Raw genomic sequence first — 18,966 nt, 5'->3', positions numbered from 1 at the left:
CATCGGCGAGCTACGCCCGGCTTGCATGTGTCTCGCAAATTGAAATTGCTTTGTAGAAACACGCGCGAGCACGTGACAATGCGAGGCCACCGTTTTACGGCATCTCGCGTCGTAATGAACGGTTTTGTTGCGCCTATGTCGATACTTTCAATTTCCACATAATGACACACGAGTGCGTTGGTTTGAAAAAAAAAAAAAAAAAATTGAAAAGTAGTCGGAAAGACATTTTATCGAGAAAAATGTAACACTGTAAGTTTTTTTATTTTCCGATTCCGCGCTATTTTCGAATGCAGAACGTTGCACGAGCGGAATGGAAAGCTATTATTACATATGATTTGTGTATCTTTTGTAGAATATATAATATTTAATCAAGAGATTAAATCTTATTTTACATGTTTTTTAGCGAATGAATACCGATCGCTCTCGACATCGGAGAGTAGATTCAATTGAACAAAATTATCATATGTTTTCATTTTTGTTAAATTCTAAAACATTGCTTAGAAATATATAAATTTAGTCTGCATTGCAGTGCTCTTTTAAAGCTTTGTATGTATGTCGGGATCTTTTACATAATGGCTATAAAAAACATAAAAAAATACTTTAAAAAGGTTAAATTTTTCCTTAGGGAACATTTATGCTAGATTAGTGTACACTCATAAAGTTGACTTATATTACATAATTTTAAGAATAATTTTTAATCATATCTTTCTTCAGGAATATTTTAAATATTTATTACAGGTTTTAACAAGATTTGAATATGATATAGCGGAAAGTGTTCTTTTATAATCGCAAAGGAAAAAGTTTTTTCTCATGGCATAGAATATTTAAATCGTCTTTTTTTCACTTCATTAAAATTGAAGAAGCATAATCAAGTTTTTGAATAAAGATCCATCTCAAATTCAACGAAGAGGAAGAGATGTGGCGAGCGAGAGACGTCCCATATAATCAACCGCGAGAGGTACGTGAGATTCACGTAGATACATGGCGTGCTTTCTGAAGACGCACGTTTAGTGTCTCTGCCGAGCTATAAACGTAATTCACCGGCAGTAGCAGTCGTTACAAAGAATCAAACGGAGTTAACCCTTGGTAAGCGAGTGATAAACGCATCTTTGCTGGTCGGCCGTGTATTATCGGTGTCCTTCGGGGCTGCTGAACGACGTCGTCGATCGTTAACCGATAGTCGGATAAATAGTCTCGCGTCGACATAAACATACTCCCATCGAGATCGGCTTTTCACTGTTTCTTTGTCTGGCTTGCTAACTAACACATAGTTCTTTCAACTGCGCGGAAATGCGCAGGGCGCCACGGTTTATCGCGAAATCGAGAATCTGTAGAATGATTTTGCGATCTTGTCCGAATCAGGTCAACGTCATCGAATACTCGATAGTATTCACATTCCAAATGAAACGTTCCTGTGTCATCGGATAAACATCCCTCAGCCGCTTGAAATATAAACGACCATAGTGATTTAATCCTTTGTGTGTTTGGGATTGCTTCCATTAAAACTTTCATCAGCCAAAGAGAGTTACATCCGTTATTAAAAAAATGGACGGTGCTATTAAAATAAAAAAAAAAAAATAGTCGCTCGCGGTCGGGACTTTAATATTTCTATCCGTCATTGTGTTTACTCATTTGACAAGCTGGCAAGCAGCTCGGCTGTCCGTCATTCCATTCACCATTCCCGCGTGCGCTTTATCCTCGCCATATCGTTGCGACGGCGTCGTCGTGGCGGCAGAAATACCCTAAAAAATTTTGTTCGCTCATTCACAAATATTTTATTATTCATATTGCCGCGGTATGTAAAATGCGCGGCTTCCTAACGTCGATCTCCGTTTCTCGTTACGAACGCGGCATACAATATTATATCTCGCGTTCGACGCGTCGCGGCCAGCGCTGCGTATCGCGTATATAAAAAACTTTCTGCCATGCGATGATAAATCTAGGAAATATGTAAATATTTGTCCGAGCATGGCTTTGCCCACGCATATTTCATTTCCGTGCCGGAGAAACAGACGGTAATGCCGATGAGCCGGCGATTTATATTTCATTAAATGTAAAATGTTTCCCGGATAGGCGGCAATGCTTTATCAGAAGTCGCGCCTTTACGCCAACTTACTCCTACCGTGAGATATAAAGCTACAACGAGGAATTATGTGCGTTATAAGTCGGACGCGAAGGGAATAAAGTTCTCAACAACAGCTATCGGCTGTCGAGAAGAATGGCGCGATAAACTGTGCCGGTGACACCTTAGACGAAAAAAATAAAAAAGATGAGGAGAGTAATTTCAAATGAAAATATATTTTTGCCGTCGCGTCTCTCGATGAAAAAGAGAGCTCTGTAAGAACTCAGAAGATTCAGGAGACTGTAGTAAACTGATAAATAACCGCCATGCTACTTAAACTTTTATGCTTCAGGAGCAACAGATTTGCATATTCGTTGAATTTGTATACCTCTATTTTCTAAATATGAATATGCATGAACGACTGCTGTATATTCTTATACATTAAATATACTCTAATTTACTCTATTCCACGTATTATCATAATTTACTTAAAGGTTGCTAATTCCTTTTTTTTTTTCATTTTTCTCACATATGTATACAAAATTAGCTGTTAGCTCAGTTAAGAGTAGCTTATCATATATATTTGAAAATATTACGCAACTAATTGAGAAAGCCTTATCACGTTTTCATTTCCGTGCGCATTATTCCAGAAGGATTCTTAGAACGTACAGGCGCATCCCGGAATGAAACTCGACCTGTCTTAACAAAGATTACGGTGTCGTCTATCTTTCTCGATTTTCCTCCGCTAATTGTCGGGCTCGCCGGAATTCACGGAGCGTTCGCGCGGTAGCCAATCAAAAGTCCATCAAACGAACTTCCGACTTAATCGCTTACGGAATGAGTTTACTGTCGAGGAGACACCGGCCCCACCGAATGTCGTCGCGAACTGAGACAGCCGGACGGGAATAGTAAATGAAATACGAAGGACGGACGAGCCGTTATAATCGAACTGTGGAAGATCGAAATTTTCGGCGCGATAACCGAACGATTAAAGATTTCTGTTAAAACCTGTTGCTGTGTTTGCTCTTTGCACAATCGCCTTTCGCTTTTCAACTTTCTTTTCCAGCGCGATCTTGAGCACGAATTCGATATCCAGCTCACGCCCGTAGTATCTATCTACTCTGATTTATATTCTGGAACCCGCCACAGGCGGGTTGCGTTTGACGCTCCGACGCCCACGCCCGGGAAAAACGCCACGCTGCAAGCAAGATGCAGGGAAGAAAACGAGGATACTGCACCTTTCTTTTTCGTCGTCCCGCGTAATTCAAAATTTTGTTCCATTAGTTCCGATTGACCGGTCGTGTAATTGGAATCAAAGGAACATCGCATACGTTCCAAATAGAACTTTGAAATTCTGGAGTCGTTTGCGCTTTGCCACAACGTGGTATTTCCACGAACGAACGAAACAGTCGGACTCGCGTGGGTGTATCTTATGAAACGCGGGAGCGAGCTTGTAAAAGCATTCGGTTCTGCGGCACTTTTACTTGGCGAGTCGCCATTGCCTAACGATACCTCGTAAGAAACTTTGCGGGTGCTCGGCGAGAGTATAAATTGATGCTCAGTTATGACTTAGCAGTTTTCTCATCGTGCGTTTTACCACGATGGAAGGTAGATGAAACAATTTCTTCCTCCTGGATGGATTAAATCGGAACGATACCGAAAGATCTTATCGTTGTTGCTTTCGCAACTGACGAATACACGGGCATCAGTTTGCTTACATCTAGTAATTACATCATGCATCAAATCTCTCTGTGATGAAGTAGCTAAAATATTGGCTTTGACGTTTTATATTAACATGAGCCCTTTTTGAAAAAAACGAGAGGAAAATCAGGGAAGAGATGAATTGTATGTTATTCCGGGAAATGTTCGAGCCATTTCTGATCATAGGCAACAACGAGTCTCTTTGATGACACTGCAATTGAGAGGAGAGAAATATACCGTTGTACACTTTATCACGTCACGTTTCCAGTAAAACGGTAAGGAAGTACCAGCGCGAGTGAGTGCTAAGCAAAATGCTGAGCTATCGTCTGTAACAGTGATTAATTGTCTGCGATTACGCGTAGCATTACATGAGCGACGCGAGCTTAACGACAAACCATAACAGTGCAATTTCGCGACACCCACGGCAGACATACTTGATAATGTGGCAACAGGACGATGCCGTTAATATGACATTAAAATTTATCATCGGCTAGACGGGAATTGGCCAAGGGGATCGTTAGTCGGATTAATGTATCACCGTTGTGACGTTCAGCGATTCAAATACCGCGAAAACCATTAACGCGCGCGAATTATTTCGCCTCGCGATAAGCGACGAATGCGTGAGAATGTGTGAACTGTACAAAAATAACATATATATGTCCCCGTAAACATGAAATCGCGCGAATGAGTATCGCGTCAGATTATATGAGAGTGTCCCCAAGTTCCTCGTTGATTTTTCATCTATGATCGTTTTGATCGATATCTCGTACTAATTTTGACTTTATCATTTAATTTAGTCTCTTTACATTGTGGTAGCAAGGAGTATTTAAATATCTTGTAATAACACTGGTATACAATGAAATATAATGAAATTAATCATTTAAAAGATATCTTAATAAATTCCAGACATTATTCGAGATTTACGTCTGTACAGAGAATTGCTTTGTAGATTTATATAGCTTTTATTTTAATTTTATTCACTGTGCTTTAGCTCCTTTTACATCTGCGTTTGAGCTATCTGTAGCGCACTCTTTATGACTTATAAATTGAGGAAGATTCACAAAGTAAAGACTGACTATTAAGAACTGGTAAAATGTAGTAATAAATTCTTTCCTCTTTTATCGTGTTCAAGGAGTCGCCTTCTCCATTGTGGCTTCCACTCTGTGATGTGCATGTATACACACACACACACACACACACACACACACACACACACACACACACACACACACACACACACACACACACACACACACACACACACACACACACACACACACACACACACACACACACACACACACACACACACACACACACACACACACACACACACACACACACACACACACACACACACACACACACACACACACACACACACACACACACACACACACACACACACACACACACACACATGTATGTATATATCTGTTAAGCTGTAAAAGAACGCAAGGTATAGTCTGATTTATCATGATAAATGAATCCGGGATTTTTACCGATCTCTTTCACGTCTTTCATTCGAAGGATCGCCATAATGCGATTGACGTCGTGTCTACACCCGAGATTAAAAAGCTAAAATTACAATGCCGCGAGATAGCGGTTCCTGGATATTCCATTAATTTTCCTCTACTTTCATTATATTTCCTTGAGGTGATAACGGTCAGACACCTCAAGAGAGAAACTATTATTGCTTATTATCTATTTACTTTCTATGTCATACACAAAATATTAGATACGTAAATTCGAGGAAAACTTTCTTGTTTCATACAAACTTTTTGGATCGTTTCAATATCTTACGAGCCAAACTCAAGAGAAATGGAGCAGTCCATACTTTTTATATGCGTACATACAATTTATTCCTTCTTTATTGAAATATTTTAAAATGTGTGTATTTTCCCAGATTATTCCTTTCTCTCTAGGTTTTATCCATCATGAAGCAAAAATCCGTCATTTCAATTTTAGAACAGTTCTCTTTTGTTCTGGTAACCTTTCTCTCAAATTACATATCTATCCCTTATGCAATCCCGCATGAAGTGTGAGTGCGCAACAAGGAGTCCAGTGAACTAAAATTGCCAGTTCTCGATGCTGAATATCGAACTAAAATTGCCAGCTCTCGATGAATATCGAATGAACATGGAGAAAAGATGTCGGATGCTGCCGAGGGCCCGATTGGAAAAAGCAGAATAGGAGGAAGAGAGAGAGAGATAATTATCGACACTTTTGCGTAGTTCTCGCGAGGATCGCTTTCAGAGTTTTTTCTTTTTTTTTTTTGTTCATTGAGTCACTCCACAAGGGCATTTATCAAGATAAACTTTGACGCCGACCTACTGACAGTTGATTTACCGACTCCGAAATTGAATCCCGGAATGGACTTGAACGGTCCATCAGAATCGCGATAAAGAGATGTATGATAAGAAATTTGAGAGTGAATCTAAACAATCGATAGCATATGTGAACTATCAAAATGTTAGCCGTTTGTTATCAACTATATTTATTATCAAAAAACGTAACAAGCTAATTAATACTATTATTAATTTCGCCATGGAAACATTATCGCATTTACTCGCATTTATCATATACAAATAGAATAGCGTTAAATTCTTGAATAACGATGCTTAACTGCGATTTTCACGATAAGCGGTATTTAAGAAAATATCGACTAACGTAAAATATCATGCTAACAAACTCGCTATCTCCATTCTCGAATTGTAATCCAAGTTTTAATTTAATCTTGAGAGCAACCCTCTTCTCTACCTTGCCTTGCCCTAATATATTATCCGGGCACTTCGCTTCAAGAATTATCCGCTCAATTTTCTAAGTACTTCGGTCTGACAGCTGCAAAAAGGCGTGGCCGTAATTTTTCCGTGAATCCGTTCAAAAATCTGGCGCCAGCGTGCAAGTGAAATATCAAATAATTCAAACATAACTACAAAGTATAATAACATCAATATAATAACAAAATAGCATGCGACAAATCAAACTGAAATTTAACAGGTAAAAAATTCATGATGTGATGACTCGCAAAAAAGAAACTTTGATCATCAAAGTCATCGAACGCCATTAAATGCCATTACATTTATTACACGCGTCAAGTATCACTCCGTCCTAATGCTTAAATAAATTTACAATGTGGATAAATATTCAAGGATGTGGATTAATCACTCGCTACGAGATGTAGAGACGTAACTAGCTGCTTCTACGATTGCTCGCAACGAAGCGGTTGATCTAAAATGCCAGCGCAACGAGAGGCATGATGTAGCGGCGACGTTCCTCGCGCTGAAACGCGAGTGTCGCGACAACGTTCTCGACTCCGACTACATTTTAGCGCTGCTACGTCGTGCCAACACGTGAGCGACATGTTCGTACGTGATGACGTTACGTGTGATGACGTTACAGTCTCCTCGATTCCTCCTCCGCCTTCCCTCCTCGTCGGGTCTCCAGTCGGCCCTTTGTGCTCGCACGCAAAGGCAACTGATATCGTCGCTGATCTCGTTCCCGCGAGTCGGGGGATGCGCACGTGCAATTATTTGGACACTTTGTCGCCGCGTCGCAACTGCGTTATTCCCGGCAATCGAGGACGCCGCTCGACGAATCCCAACTGTATATCTCGGCCCCGCCGAGAGCACGAAAAGTGCTCTCTCGTGTCTCTCGCCTGGCGACCCGCCCGCGAGATAATACGTGCGGATATTGCATTTCAAAATTATTGTCGCCTTCCCCAGTGTTACGTGTAATAGAAAAGATATCAGAAAGAGAGATTAAAAACTAATAACTAACAGGAGTACAATGTCCAGTTACAGTGAGCGAATTTAAACTTTGTTATAATATTTAATATTAATTATAAAAAATCCGCTAATAAAATTATATTAAATAAGTAATAATTTCAATTTTATTTGTATATAAAAAATAATATTATTTCTGGAAAAATAATATTAGTGTATTCTTGAAAAATGATTGAAAATTCTGCTTTAATACATAAAAAATTCAGCTAACAATTAGAAGATGTTTATCATCTTTAAGATAAAGCATTAAATGATCTTTTAAATAAATTTCAATCTCAAATGGTTGACGTAATGTAATAATAAATCGATATTAAAATCTGCAAAACGAGTATTATATTAAGAAACATCTCTTCTCTTACGGCCTCGTAACGGCCTATTCGTCGTAGATTTGGAACGATTAATACTATCTCGATCCATTCGCTGCTCCAATATGAATTCGCGCGAGTAAAGTGCATTATATTATTAACCTCTCTTCGAAACCGCAGCTGCATATCGGCTATCTGTCAATAAATTATTCAACAAAATGAAAGAGTCCGGCTTGATAAATAACAAATTTTATAAGAGATGCGCTACTCGAAACATCATGTTTTCTTGCAGATCTGCGAACATACTTGAGATAATGACTTAGCGAATCAAATGGTAGCATGACTCGAAAAAATTGATATATGTTGTATATGTGCATATATATATTTCAGTTATTTTCCTAATACATTAAAGATGCTGTCATATTACATATTCATGTTCATCAGCAATAATAACGCGGTAACCGTACTCAGTCTTATCATCGCATAACTGTTAAATACGTTAAATGTCATAATATATGTGAGGTTGTTACCAAGTACTGCTTTAAAATTCCATTTAGTTTAGCGAATTTGAAAGTTTTGATTGACTATCTTGAAGGCGGTTTATGCGATAAGTAACGATCCTATCTTGACTGATAAGACGAGGATGAAGTCCTCATTTTAACTTAAGCTTTAACAATACCGTTTTGAAATTCGTATTGCTCACTCTCTTCTAGACGCATTTCGCATATTGCCGCATTTGGGGTTGATTAAAATTCTAATTGGAATTAGTATTGGTGATTTACTTCCGTAAATGCCGAGAGCTTCGCGTTAATGAATTAACGATGAAAAGTCCTTTACGGGCGCTTTCTCTCTTTTGGCTCGATATTACCGAGAAGAACTCACAGCTGCCTGCTGATTTTGTTCCAACTGTCTGTTCTTTACCGGCAGAATAACTCGAGCAAAAAGAGCAATATGGTTAAAAAAATACAATCAGAATCTATGAATAGAAGAGGGAAGATAAAGAATCGAGAACGAAGTTGAAAAGAAGATGATGATGAAAGATTCATCAAGGTGGAAAGAAGAGGTGAAAGGGAGTTCGTTTCTCTTCATCAGAAATCGATTTCTTCAAGACAATAAATTGGCTATAAACTCAGAAGATAATATCGACACCACGTGATATACGAACGGGATAAGAATTATAGTGGCAGGGAGATGCAGATACACTAAGAATGGTATCATGAAATCCCAAATTAATTAATGGCCAGGATGTGTACTGACTTTTTCAGAAGCCATCAACGAAACTGCGAAAAGCTCGCGATGAAAAAGTCCAGGATTATCTCGTGTTCGTTGGGTAGACGTTGAATGCAGAGTAAATAATTAATTACCGTCCGCCAGCCGCATAAAAGATAATTTACTCGTGGGCAAAAGGTTTGACGCATCAACACGACCAAATATTACGGCAGAAGAAAGAGACGACGGATGAAATATATTTATGAAGATATCATTGCGTTCGGGACGTTGGATTCATCAAATTTTGATTTTCCGAAGATTTGAGTGACGTACACCATGTAAACAGTTCGTATCGTTCCCTTACGTCCTATAAAAGATATTAAGACAAGGAGCAACATATACTTGACATTTTGCTGTCGAGGATATGAGAAAAGCGAAAGAGAAAGGAGAGAAAAATAGCGAAAGAATCGTGGCCTCGGAGTGCATCTTTCTGCTGTCTCGATTTTCTCGAACTCATCCCTATCGTACTCCTACCTACACTACAGCTTCCTCTTTTACCCGTCTATTCTCACGTTCTTATTCCCGTGCTTTGCTCTCACCTTGTTTTTTTTTACACCCGAGGGAAACACGGAGCACCTTCTTAGCGAGATAGAAAAGAAGCGGTCGCCTAGCGCGGATGCTCGATACAGTCGATGCATATAAGAAGACGAAGCGACAATAGCAGCCGCCACATTCTCGCGCATTCTGATTTATTGATTGCTCGCTCATGCGATTCAACCGGTAATAAATAGCGAATAAATCTGTAAATTTGCCGTATACAACTTATTTATACGTGAATATAATATAAATTTTTAATTTAATTTTAGAACGTCAATAAAAATTTTGCTGTTTGCACATAGTCTTTGTAATTAATATGAATAAAATGGCTACGTTGCTGCGTTGCAACGTATTTTATTTACATTTTATATTAGGCATAAAACTATATCAAGGCTACTTTGTTAGATTACTTAACGTTAACATTTTAAAAATAAAATTAAACTTTACAATTTTAATTTAAAAAATTTAAAATAACAAAATTTAGCAGCTGCGAGTTAACGCAATACAAAAAATTTCAACCTAATCTCTCTAATCTTATAAATTTCCTGGTTTCCTGAAGATTATTAAAAATAAAAAAAAATAAAAAATAAAAAATATTGGACAAATAGCTCTGACGGAACTATCCAATAAAATTTCTTTCAAAAATTTTCTTTCAAAATTTCTTTCAAAATTTTCATAGCAAAAAACAAAAACGTTACTAATCTCTCATGCTTTATCTGATTTACATTTGTTTATAATTACCGAACACAACTAGATATACTTATTCAAAATTTTACTGCATCTTTTACATCTCATATTTTCGCCTTGTCGTGCGCGCCACGACGACAGATGTATTTTTTATCAGCGATATTACAACGCATCCTCATAAATGAAAAGACCGTAGGCGATGGAAAAGTAACCGGAATAGTTATTGATTTTCTGCTAACTGGCTATTTCGCTGAGAGAATTACCGCAAACGCATTTTCAACGTGTCATTTGTTCCAACGTAATATACAATTACAAGATGTACATTATAAGAATCTACGGATGGAACTATATTTAACATTTGTAAATCCATTCGAGTATATGTAATATATAATCGAAAAAATGTATTTTTTGCAAAAACTTAATTTGCTTTGTCAACCAAGTTTAATTTTTATATTTTTTTATCTAATAATCATTAAAAGTGCAAACGTACCGATTGTAATGGACGTTTGTAATAGATGGCATCCATTACTGTATGTTTTTCTTTTCCGTCGAGGATACAAAGTTTTGCCAAATTTATTGAGCAAGAGTTAAACGAATAAATTAAATCGCAAATAAATAGGTTTCATGCAAATAACATTTTTTCATACGTTTTATGTTCGCTAATACTTTTTCATGATTATCATTATAAATAATGCTTAATCAGTTTTCAAGATTTTAAAGTTTTGGAGTTGTCTAATATATAGTACCTATTCTCAACATTTTTTAAATGTATTTTGAAATATTAAAATAACTTATATAAAAAGTTTTGATTTGTAAAAAATAATCAACTATAGAGAACAAAAAGATTGATTTTACTCACCAGTTTCAACCACGCATTGGTCGTAAGAATTTGGTTCTTTTCATCCTGCAAAAAACAGAATAATGTTATTTTACAAATGTAAGTAATATTATAAGCATTACTATAATACGTAGATTGTATCGTATCATACATAATTATAATTAAAAAACATAATAATATTTAATTTCAATATTTTTTTCATATTACAGTTAATTATTTCTGCTTCAATTGTGATATAAGAATAATCAATTGTATGTGCACAATTTCTGTGATTTAGTATTTGTTCACCCATTTAGAAAATATATAATTAACGTTTGATAAAAATAAAGTATTTATATCTTTTTCTAAATCTTTTTCTAAATTATTAATAAATATATATATAAATTATATATATAAATATATATATATATATATATATAAATATATATTAATAAATTTATTATGTAGCTTTATTTTTTTGTTTACTCATAGAACGTTATTATCCCTTAAAACAAACGAAGATTTATCCCAAGATGATGCTATTGATATCATCCATATATTTTATATATATATATATTTTTTAACATAGTTCATGTCTTTACATATACATCTATCCCATTCGTTGATGTGCAAACTAAGTTATACGTTTCACTCGATGCAAGCAAACAGCATACGGCAAATATTTATTCACAAAATGAGTTGGACGTGCGATTTAATATCACCAATACCAATTCAATAATTTAAAAACGTGTGTTGTATTCGTAAAAAACTTTCAAAACAATAAAAAATTTAATCAGTATCTATATCATGTTTAATGTAAAATTTCAGAATAAAAAATCAAATCAATATGTGGCTATTATGATTTAAAATTAAATGTAATTGAAACTAGGCATTAATAAGTAAAATATTAAACAAAAGAATTAAAATTAAACAATAAGAATTAAATAAGAAATAATAAGAATTAAAAATACAAACAATATATTTATTATATCTGTGCTAGAAATTTAAACAAAGTATACGCTAAAAATTTGCAACACTAAGTCTGAAAGATTGTGTGATAAAGGAAAAAGTAATAACGGGGAAATATCATTGAATCGTAAGAATCCTTGTTCGTAAAGAGATAACCAATAACCGCAAATCACTAGCTACAAATATTCTCTCAATGGTAGCTTTGATCGAGCCGGCCGAAAAGAATCGTTCTCTCAGTCTATCGAGAGCTTCAAAGTGATAAAGCGAATGTGTTTTCGGCATCGTTGCCGACAGACAAACTCCATATTCCTATAGGCAATCGTATTAATTGAAATCGTTACTCGTCAAGCGTATTTGACATCGTTTCACGATATAAAATGAGAATAAATTGGCGAATAATTTTTTGAAAGATCGAGAAGCAAAAGTGAGCAGTAAATATTTTCTGCCTGAAAATTTTCCTTCACAGAAAATATCTTGACACTGAATGAAAAATACGATGCAATTACGCGTTTCTTACACGAGAAATTCTAAACACCTTTTTTGCATTGTTCATTAATTTAATTAAAATCTGTTATAATTCTGTTATATATTTATAATAATTTATACGGATATTTTTCGTTACGCATTCTTTAATCTCTATCTAAAGTAAATATAAAAGTAAGATTGCAAAATTTAACAAAACAGAAAATTAATTCAATAAATTAGCGAGAAAAGTTATATTAAAAAAAATGCAAAGTTAAATTGCAATTTTCCTATTAAGTAAATTTTCTATTAAATAATGATTAAAGCTTACATCATCATAAAAATATTTCCATAGAATTTTATTCTATCGTCAATAAAATTATATTATATTATGTATTAAATACAAAATTGTAAATTGAAAAATATAATATTTGCGATTTAAATTAATTTTCTATTTATTTATAATATTATAATTCATGAAACATACTAAAGTATGCTGATGAATTTAGCAAAAGTGCAGTAAATAAAATCGAAAGAAAATAATCCTTGGTTTTTGTTGTTTGAATTTTCTTTTGTATTTTCTTGTTGTATATATGAAATCTAATGGCAAGGATTTTGCGTGACAAAGATACCCGTCGTACAGCTTGCACGTTTCTCTCCTAGTCGTGCCTTTTCGTGACACACTTCCGCTTCCGCTATGTCGACGTTCTTTATGTATGAGTAACACGGATGCGTTTTGTCATGGCTGACTCATTGGCGCGACGTAATTGCACCTTGCGACAAAGACTAAAAACTTACGGTATAGCGCAATGTTCATCACTCGTAGTGTCAGCCTGGGTAAATGCGAACAAAATTACGAGTGATGTTACGAATTAATTTCTGTTGCATCACGAATCATGAGATATCGCGGTTGATATTAACGAAGTTATCGCAAATGTTTTCTAAATACCAAACAGATGTTATAATGAATAGATAAAAATTAATTTCCTTTTTATAAGCAGAAAAGCCAGATTTCTTAACTAGCACTAATTTTGCCAAGTTGTCTATAAATTCTCTAGCTTTTAGCCACAACAGACAGTGTACGTTTTATATGTAATATATTTCATGTTATAAACTGACTGTCGACATGATATACAATCTATCAGACGCGCTGAGCTCAGCTCAAAGCGGAATCCAGCAGCGGGGAATAAAAAAGTGCGAATTTCACGGCTTCCATCTGAAATGGCGCAAAATTGACATACGGATTCCCCGTGACGTCAACATTATTCGACAGACTTTGCGGAGATACACAAACTGTGCGATTTCTGATCGAAATGCAAAAGAATTTCATTTCGTGACCGACAATAGCAATGTAACAATGAATTTCAATGAAATGTATCACGGATTGAATTTTTATGGATTTATAGATTCACACATAGATTGTTCCCCACAAGGAATAAATTCGTCGAATCAAATAAAATGACCATATTATTTATCACTACATGATCTAATAAAAAGACGAAAAATCTTAATTGAGGATTAATCAAGCGATTAATCAAGATAATTAACGTCATCGAACATTGACAAAGTGCATAAACATTCGTCAAGTGGAAAGGCACGATCGTTTCAAAACAGGAGTTTCTGCAACGTATGCTGTGATTAATCGATGCAACGTGTCGCGACGCAAAAAGTTCACGACGCGTGTATTGGCCGCATAATGCACAAGTTGCATATGTGCATTACACGAACAAAACCTTGAATCTCCGGCTAATAATCTGCAGTTGCTATAATTCCCGTTAATTCGTTTTTTCTCGTGTTTTGAGGAAGAAGAAAATAATATTAAATTCGGAACATATATTTTTATTCCGCTCTTCGTGATTTTTATTTATGAGACGTATACTTTACAAAAATTTCTAGAAAAATAATACATCAAATTTTGACACAATAAGCAGAAAAACGGCGAAAATATTTCCTTCTGCGAGACAGACGTGTCTCGTTCGATTGCAGTGGCGGTGAATCAAACAGTAGTATAACTCAACGTCTCGTCGGCCATGGGAAGTAGAAAAAGTCACGACTGAGCGCGACCAAATGTTTACGACCATCGTGAAACGTAAAAAATTTATAGCACGCTGAAGAACATGGAAATGGAATTAACAAAGACGTGATCGTTGCTTACGATATCATATTCCGTATGCATATTGTCAGAGAGGTAATAAACATCGCGCGATATTGTTATTATGTACGGAATAGATTATTATATATGTACGGAATAGTCGTTACCATAAATGTCACGTAATGGAAAATATTCATATTTACTGATACATTGATGAAACAATCGCGAGAGTTAATATTCGTCGTGTAAATAATATTTCGCAGGATTACCCAAAAACATGATGAGTTTTAGCTTACGACTTTGCGAATGTTGAAAGTTTTGTTGATCTTGTTTCGCGTGTTCTCTGTTCTGCCCAACAGCAGGTTCCTGCCATTATGAACTTTTCCACTTATGTGACCAATTAAAGGGACTCCGTTTTCACGAAAGATCCTCACTTTCCAATTCCAACATCGAATAAAAGTTTAAATTTAAAAAACTAAATGTATCAACGAAGAACTTTTTCGTCTGGTACTCTCGTATTTATGGGACCAGCATGGAAAACGCGGTTTTGAAAAGGGTTTCAACCGGGATTAAACTACGCTGAAACCAATTTCAAATTAAAACTGATTGTGGTATATAACGTATTGTTTGATTTAGCTTTAGCTATATAGGTACATATACGAATGTAACAGCGTATTAATTAAACAAATATTAATATATTTTATATAATCGATTCGCCGTTGGCTTTATCTGCTTCACAAGCTGATTAAATTCCACAAAATCTCTGAAAAATGATACTGTATAACCCAACCACGATTTAATTATTATCAAACTTTTTCTCATTTTTTTATATAGTTCTTAAATAGTCGCGCTTATTTATTTGCATTTTATACATTTGTTTTAAATAAATTGTACATTAACGATATTGATAAAATAAAATAACTTCTCTTAAGATATATATTACACTACGCGTTATTGAATTTTAATTGTATAACAATTCCACAAACAATTTAATAAACGATAAAATTTGTAACATGATTCTTCTAATTAATAGTGGCGTTATGTACATTCCAAATAAAATTATATCATTCAAAATGATACCAATCAGATTGCTATATTGTATCAATTATATCAATTATATTATATGTACAAAGAAAACAGTTCAAAGATTTTATTCGAAAGTAATAGTGGAATAGGAATTTTGCACTGCAAGATTTATGAATTAATTCATTAAGGTTGCCGGATTTCTTGTTGCAACTTGCGCCGAGTAAAAAACTACAGAGATACCCGTCGTTTCCAAAGGCAACGATACTTTGAAAAGGGCAACGGCAAAAACCCCAGTCAGTTTGAGCGATGCGACTTAACGGACGAAAGGGTGGCGAGCAGGGGTTGTAATGGAATATGTTTTGCTACTAGAGAGAAGAAAGAGAGTTCGTTCCGGAAATGTCCGCGCTCTTAATGTCTGGAACACATAGCGTACCTTTTGTTTTTACAGAAAATATATCAGATTGTATGAACTTTTAAAAGGAAAGCTATGGTGCAAAATAACGATAGCTGTAACAATGAAAAATAATAATAATTATGAACCAGAATAAGAAGAGATAAAAGTTCGTGTTTCCAGATAATCATATCCTTTGTGAATAAATAAAGAAAATCTCCGACGAGGAGCGTGTCGTAAACAGTACGTTCTATTGTATAATTAAACGTATCAATGTTAAACTTACATTAAAGCGTAAAAAAATCCGAATAGTGATAAAAATATTTGACTAAATTTTATTTATTAAACAAAACGCGCAAACTCACGCACACAACACAGGTTGAAAAATATGTGAAACATTGTAGAATCTTGACAGTTGCAAAATAAAATACATCGGAAGCTTGTGACGTAAACGGGCTCGGCCTGACGGATATATTCCCTCGGCCGTTAATTCTGGCCATAAGAATGTTTTGAGAGGAAACACCTCCGATCGGTTTCTTTAATCCCGGCTATATGTTACTCCTGCCAGGTTGGCGGAACCGAAGTGAATTGCAAGTATCTGGACGTACCCTCTCTCGACCAATTTATAATTGTAATCGAGGATCGAGGAAAAAACCTCCCTCATCGTAAATCCTTAATGAACGTTTGAATATCGTCCATTCGTTACGCCTATCAAATATTGATCAATCGAGATTTTATTTATACGGATCACGATAATGCTCACGGAACGCTATCGACTATTCTCCAATTGATCCATTGGGGATTGGTCATTCGATACGCCTGCAATTTCAAGCTTGGTCGCTATAATATGCATGCATCAGAAAATATCAAGATACGAAAAAGGCATACAGGATGCTGCTACCGAAAATTGTATCGGTATATATTTAAAATTTAATATATACGATTGCTGCGAACGAAAAGTAACACAAATACGATTTAGTAACACTTTGCTGAGCACGCAGAAAATACATATATTCTATTTTTCCTTTCAAGAATTGCTTTTCTCATCCGAACCCAAACATTTGGAGTTAAATTACAATATGTTTGGATGAGGTTTAATAATAATTTTTATTTTTGATGCAAAATCGAATTATACTTTTATATATTTTTCTCGGAAAACTTGCATAATAATTTATATAGAAAAATTCAGTAAACTTTTTACAGAACAAGAATTTCCTTAAAGACAGAATCAACGGCTACATGGCTAAATTCGTTTTGTTTTGTTAGCGTGTTTTATTAAGGGCGCGTCTTCAGATCTTTTCTTACGAATCGTAACGTCTGCGCTATGTACTGCGTATATACAGAAATGTACGCTGTATATAATGATGGAAGTAAATAACCGCAGAGAGAGAGAGAGAGAGAGAGAGAGAGAGAGAGAGAGAGAGAGAGAGACCGAGAGTGAAGATGGAGAACGTAATGCAATCTTGCTTCATTCGTCCCTGCTTAACCACGCTCTCATTTAGATAAGCCCGATATTTTGACGTGCAAAAACTTGCACGGCTAATCTTGGCGTTTCTTATCTCGAGGGTTCACACAGAGGCTGCAAAATAGCCGTCTCATAATGGATATTCACCCTAAAGATTTGGAATACATTCGCGAAATCGTGTTAATCTTCATTATATTTAAGATAATCAATTTGAGCTCTTGTTAACCTGGTTATTATCAATATTAATTATTATATAATTGATTAATCATTGTTAAATATACATTCTGATCAATCATCATGTATTTATAATAATTTTATAATGCATTTATTATAATTTATAAATTTATAATTTAATATTTATATTAGAGAAACATATAAATTTTGTAAAACATATATATATATATATATTTTTTTTATTGTTAAATATTATTCTTTACATATATTACAATGACAAAAAAAAATAATTTATTTCTATTATATTTTGTTTCAATTTTTCTTTTTTTTGCTCATCATTTTTTTTTTAATATTAAAAATATTAAAATAGTTTAGGTACAGTTAGTTAAGGCATATTATTGCGCTCTCTTTTTATTATTTTTATATCACAAATAAATATATTTTGTAGCTGCAAAATATATCGATAAATCTCAAATATGCAATGTAAGAAGAAAGATAACTTACCACGTCGATGATCTGCTGCAGAGTGATGCCAAACTTCACCTCCAACGGTTCACTCTCATTCGCAACTGGTCGCTCCAAGTTGTTATAATTTGCCAGCAGATGATTTAATAAGCGTTTCTCGTGACGCCCACAAAGGCTTTCTGCGATAAAGAATGAGAAAAATCGAATGTCAGTCAAGCTTCGTACGTTATTCAGGAGGATGTGAGCTGCAAATAATCGCAACCCTTGTCAAAACGTATTTACGAAAAGATACGAGAGAAAAGATTCTTGTTCCCTCGATAACAGCTTTTTCCACAAAAAAAAAAAAAACATAAAAAAATCAATTTAATTATTTCTGTTACAATGGATAAAATTCTGGGGACATTTTTCTATTTTTTTTTTACTTCTGTTTTCAAACAGTCGGCAATTTGCGTCAAAAAGTAATTATTTACGCAGTTTTTAATTCTGACAGAAGCTGCACGCATTTTTTTCTCATTGGTTTCAACAAACATATTATAGAATGGCTAGAATACAGAGTGACTAGTAGTCAATAGTGTAGGAAATGAAATATTCTTAGAATGTAAATGTATTTGAATATTTATACTTTTTTTTTCCATTGATCGAATTACATAGTTTCATTTATTGGAGAACTTGGCATGTGTGTTCGTCTCGTGTCCGAAAATAAAACAGCTGATTCATGAAAATGCTAAATTCATGTCATTACAATTAGACCGCGAGAAT

The 18,966-nt window shown here is 34.9% G+C and overlaps 1 protein-coding gene across 6 annotated transcripts in view; it reads right to left on the bottom strand.

Moving 5' to 3' along the window:
- nAChRalpha6 (nicotinic acetylcholine receptor alpha6) overlaps positions 1-18,966 on the bottom strand; it is a 223,437-nt gene that overhangs the window by 143,905 nt on the left and 60,566 nt on the right. For all 6 annotated transcript variants that reach the window (XM_089074103.1, XM_089074101.1, XM_089074098.1 and 3 more), the window contains exons 3-4: positions 18,247-18,386; positions 11,206-11,250 (exon numbers count right to left, since the gene is read on the bottom strand). In XM_089074103.1, the coding sequence (XP_088930229.1) occupies positions 11,206-11,250; positions 18,247-18,386 (185 nt within the window). The remainder of the gene's footprint in view (positions 1-11,205; positions 11,251-18,246; positions 18,387-18,966) is intronic.

This window comes from Pogonomyrmex barbatus, unplaced genomic scaffold, assembly GCF_055798465.1.
Source record: "Pogonomyrmex barbatus isolate J1 unplaced genomic scaffold, ASM5579846v1 scaffold16, whole genome shotgun sequence".
NCBI classification, from domain to species: domain Eukaryota; kingdom Metazoa; phylum Arthropoda; class Insecta; order Hymenoptera; family Formicidae; genus Pogonomyrmex; species Pogonomyrmex barbatus.
This window is presented reverse-complemented; position numbering and strand designations above follow the sequence as displayed.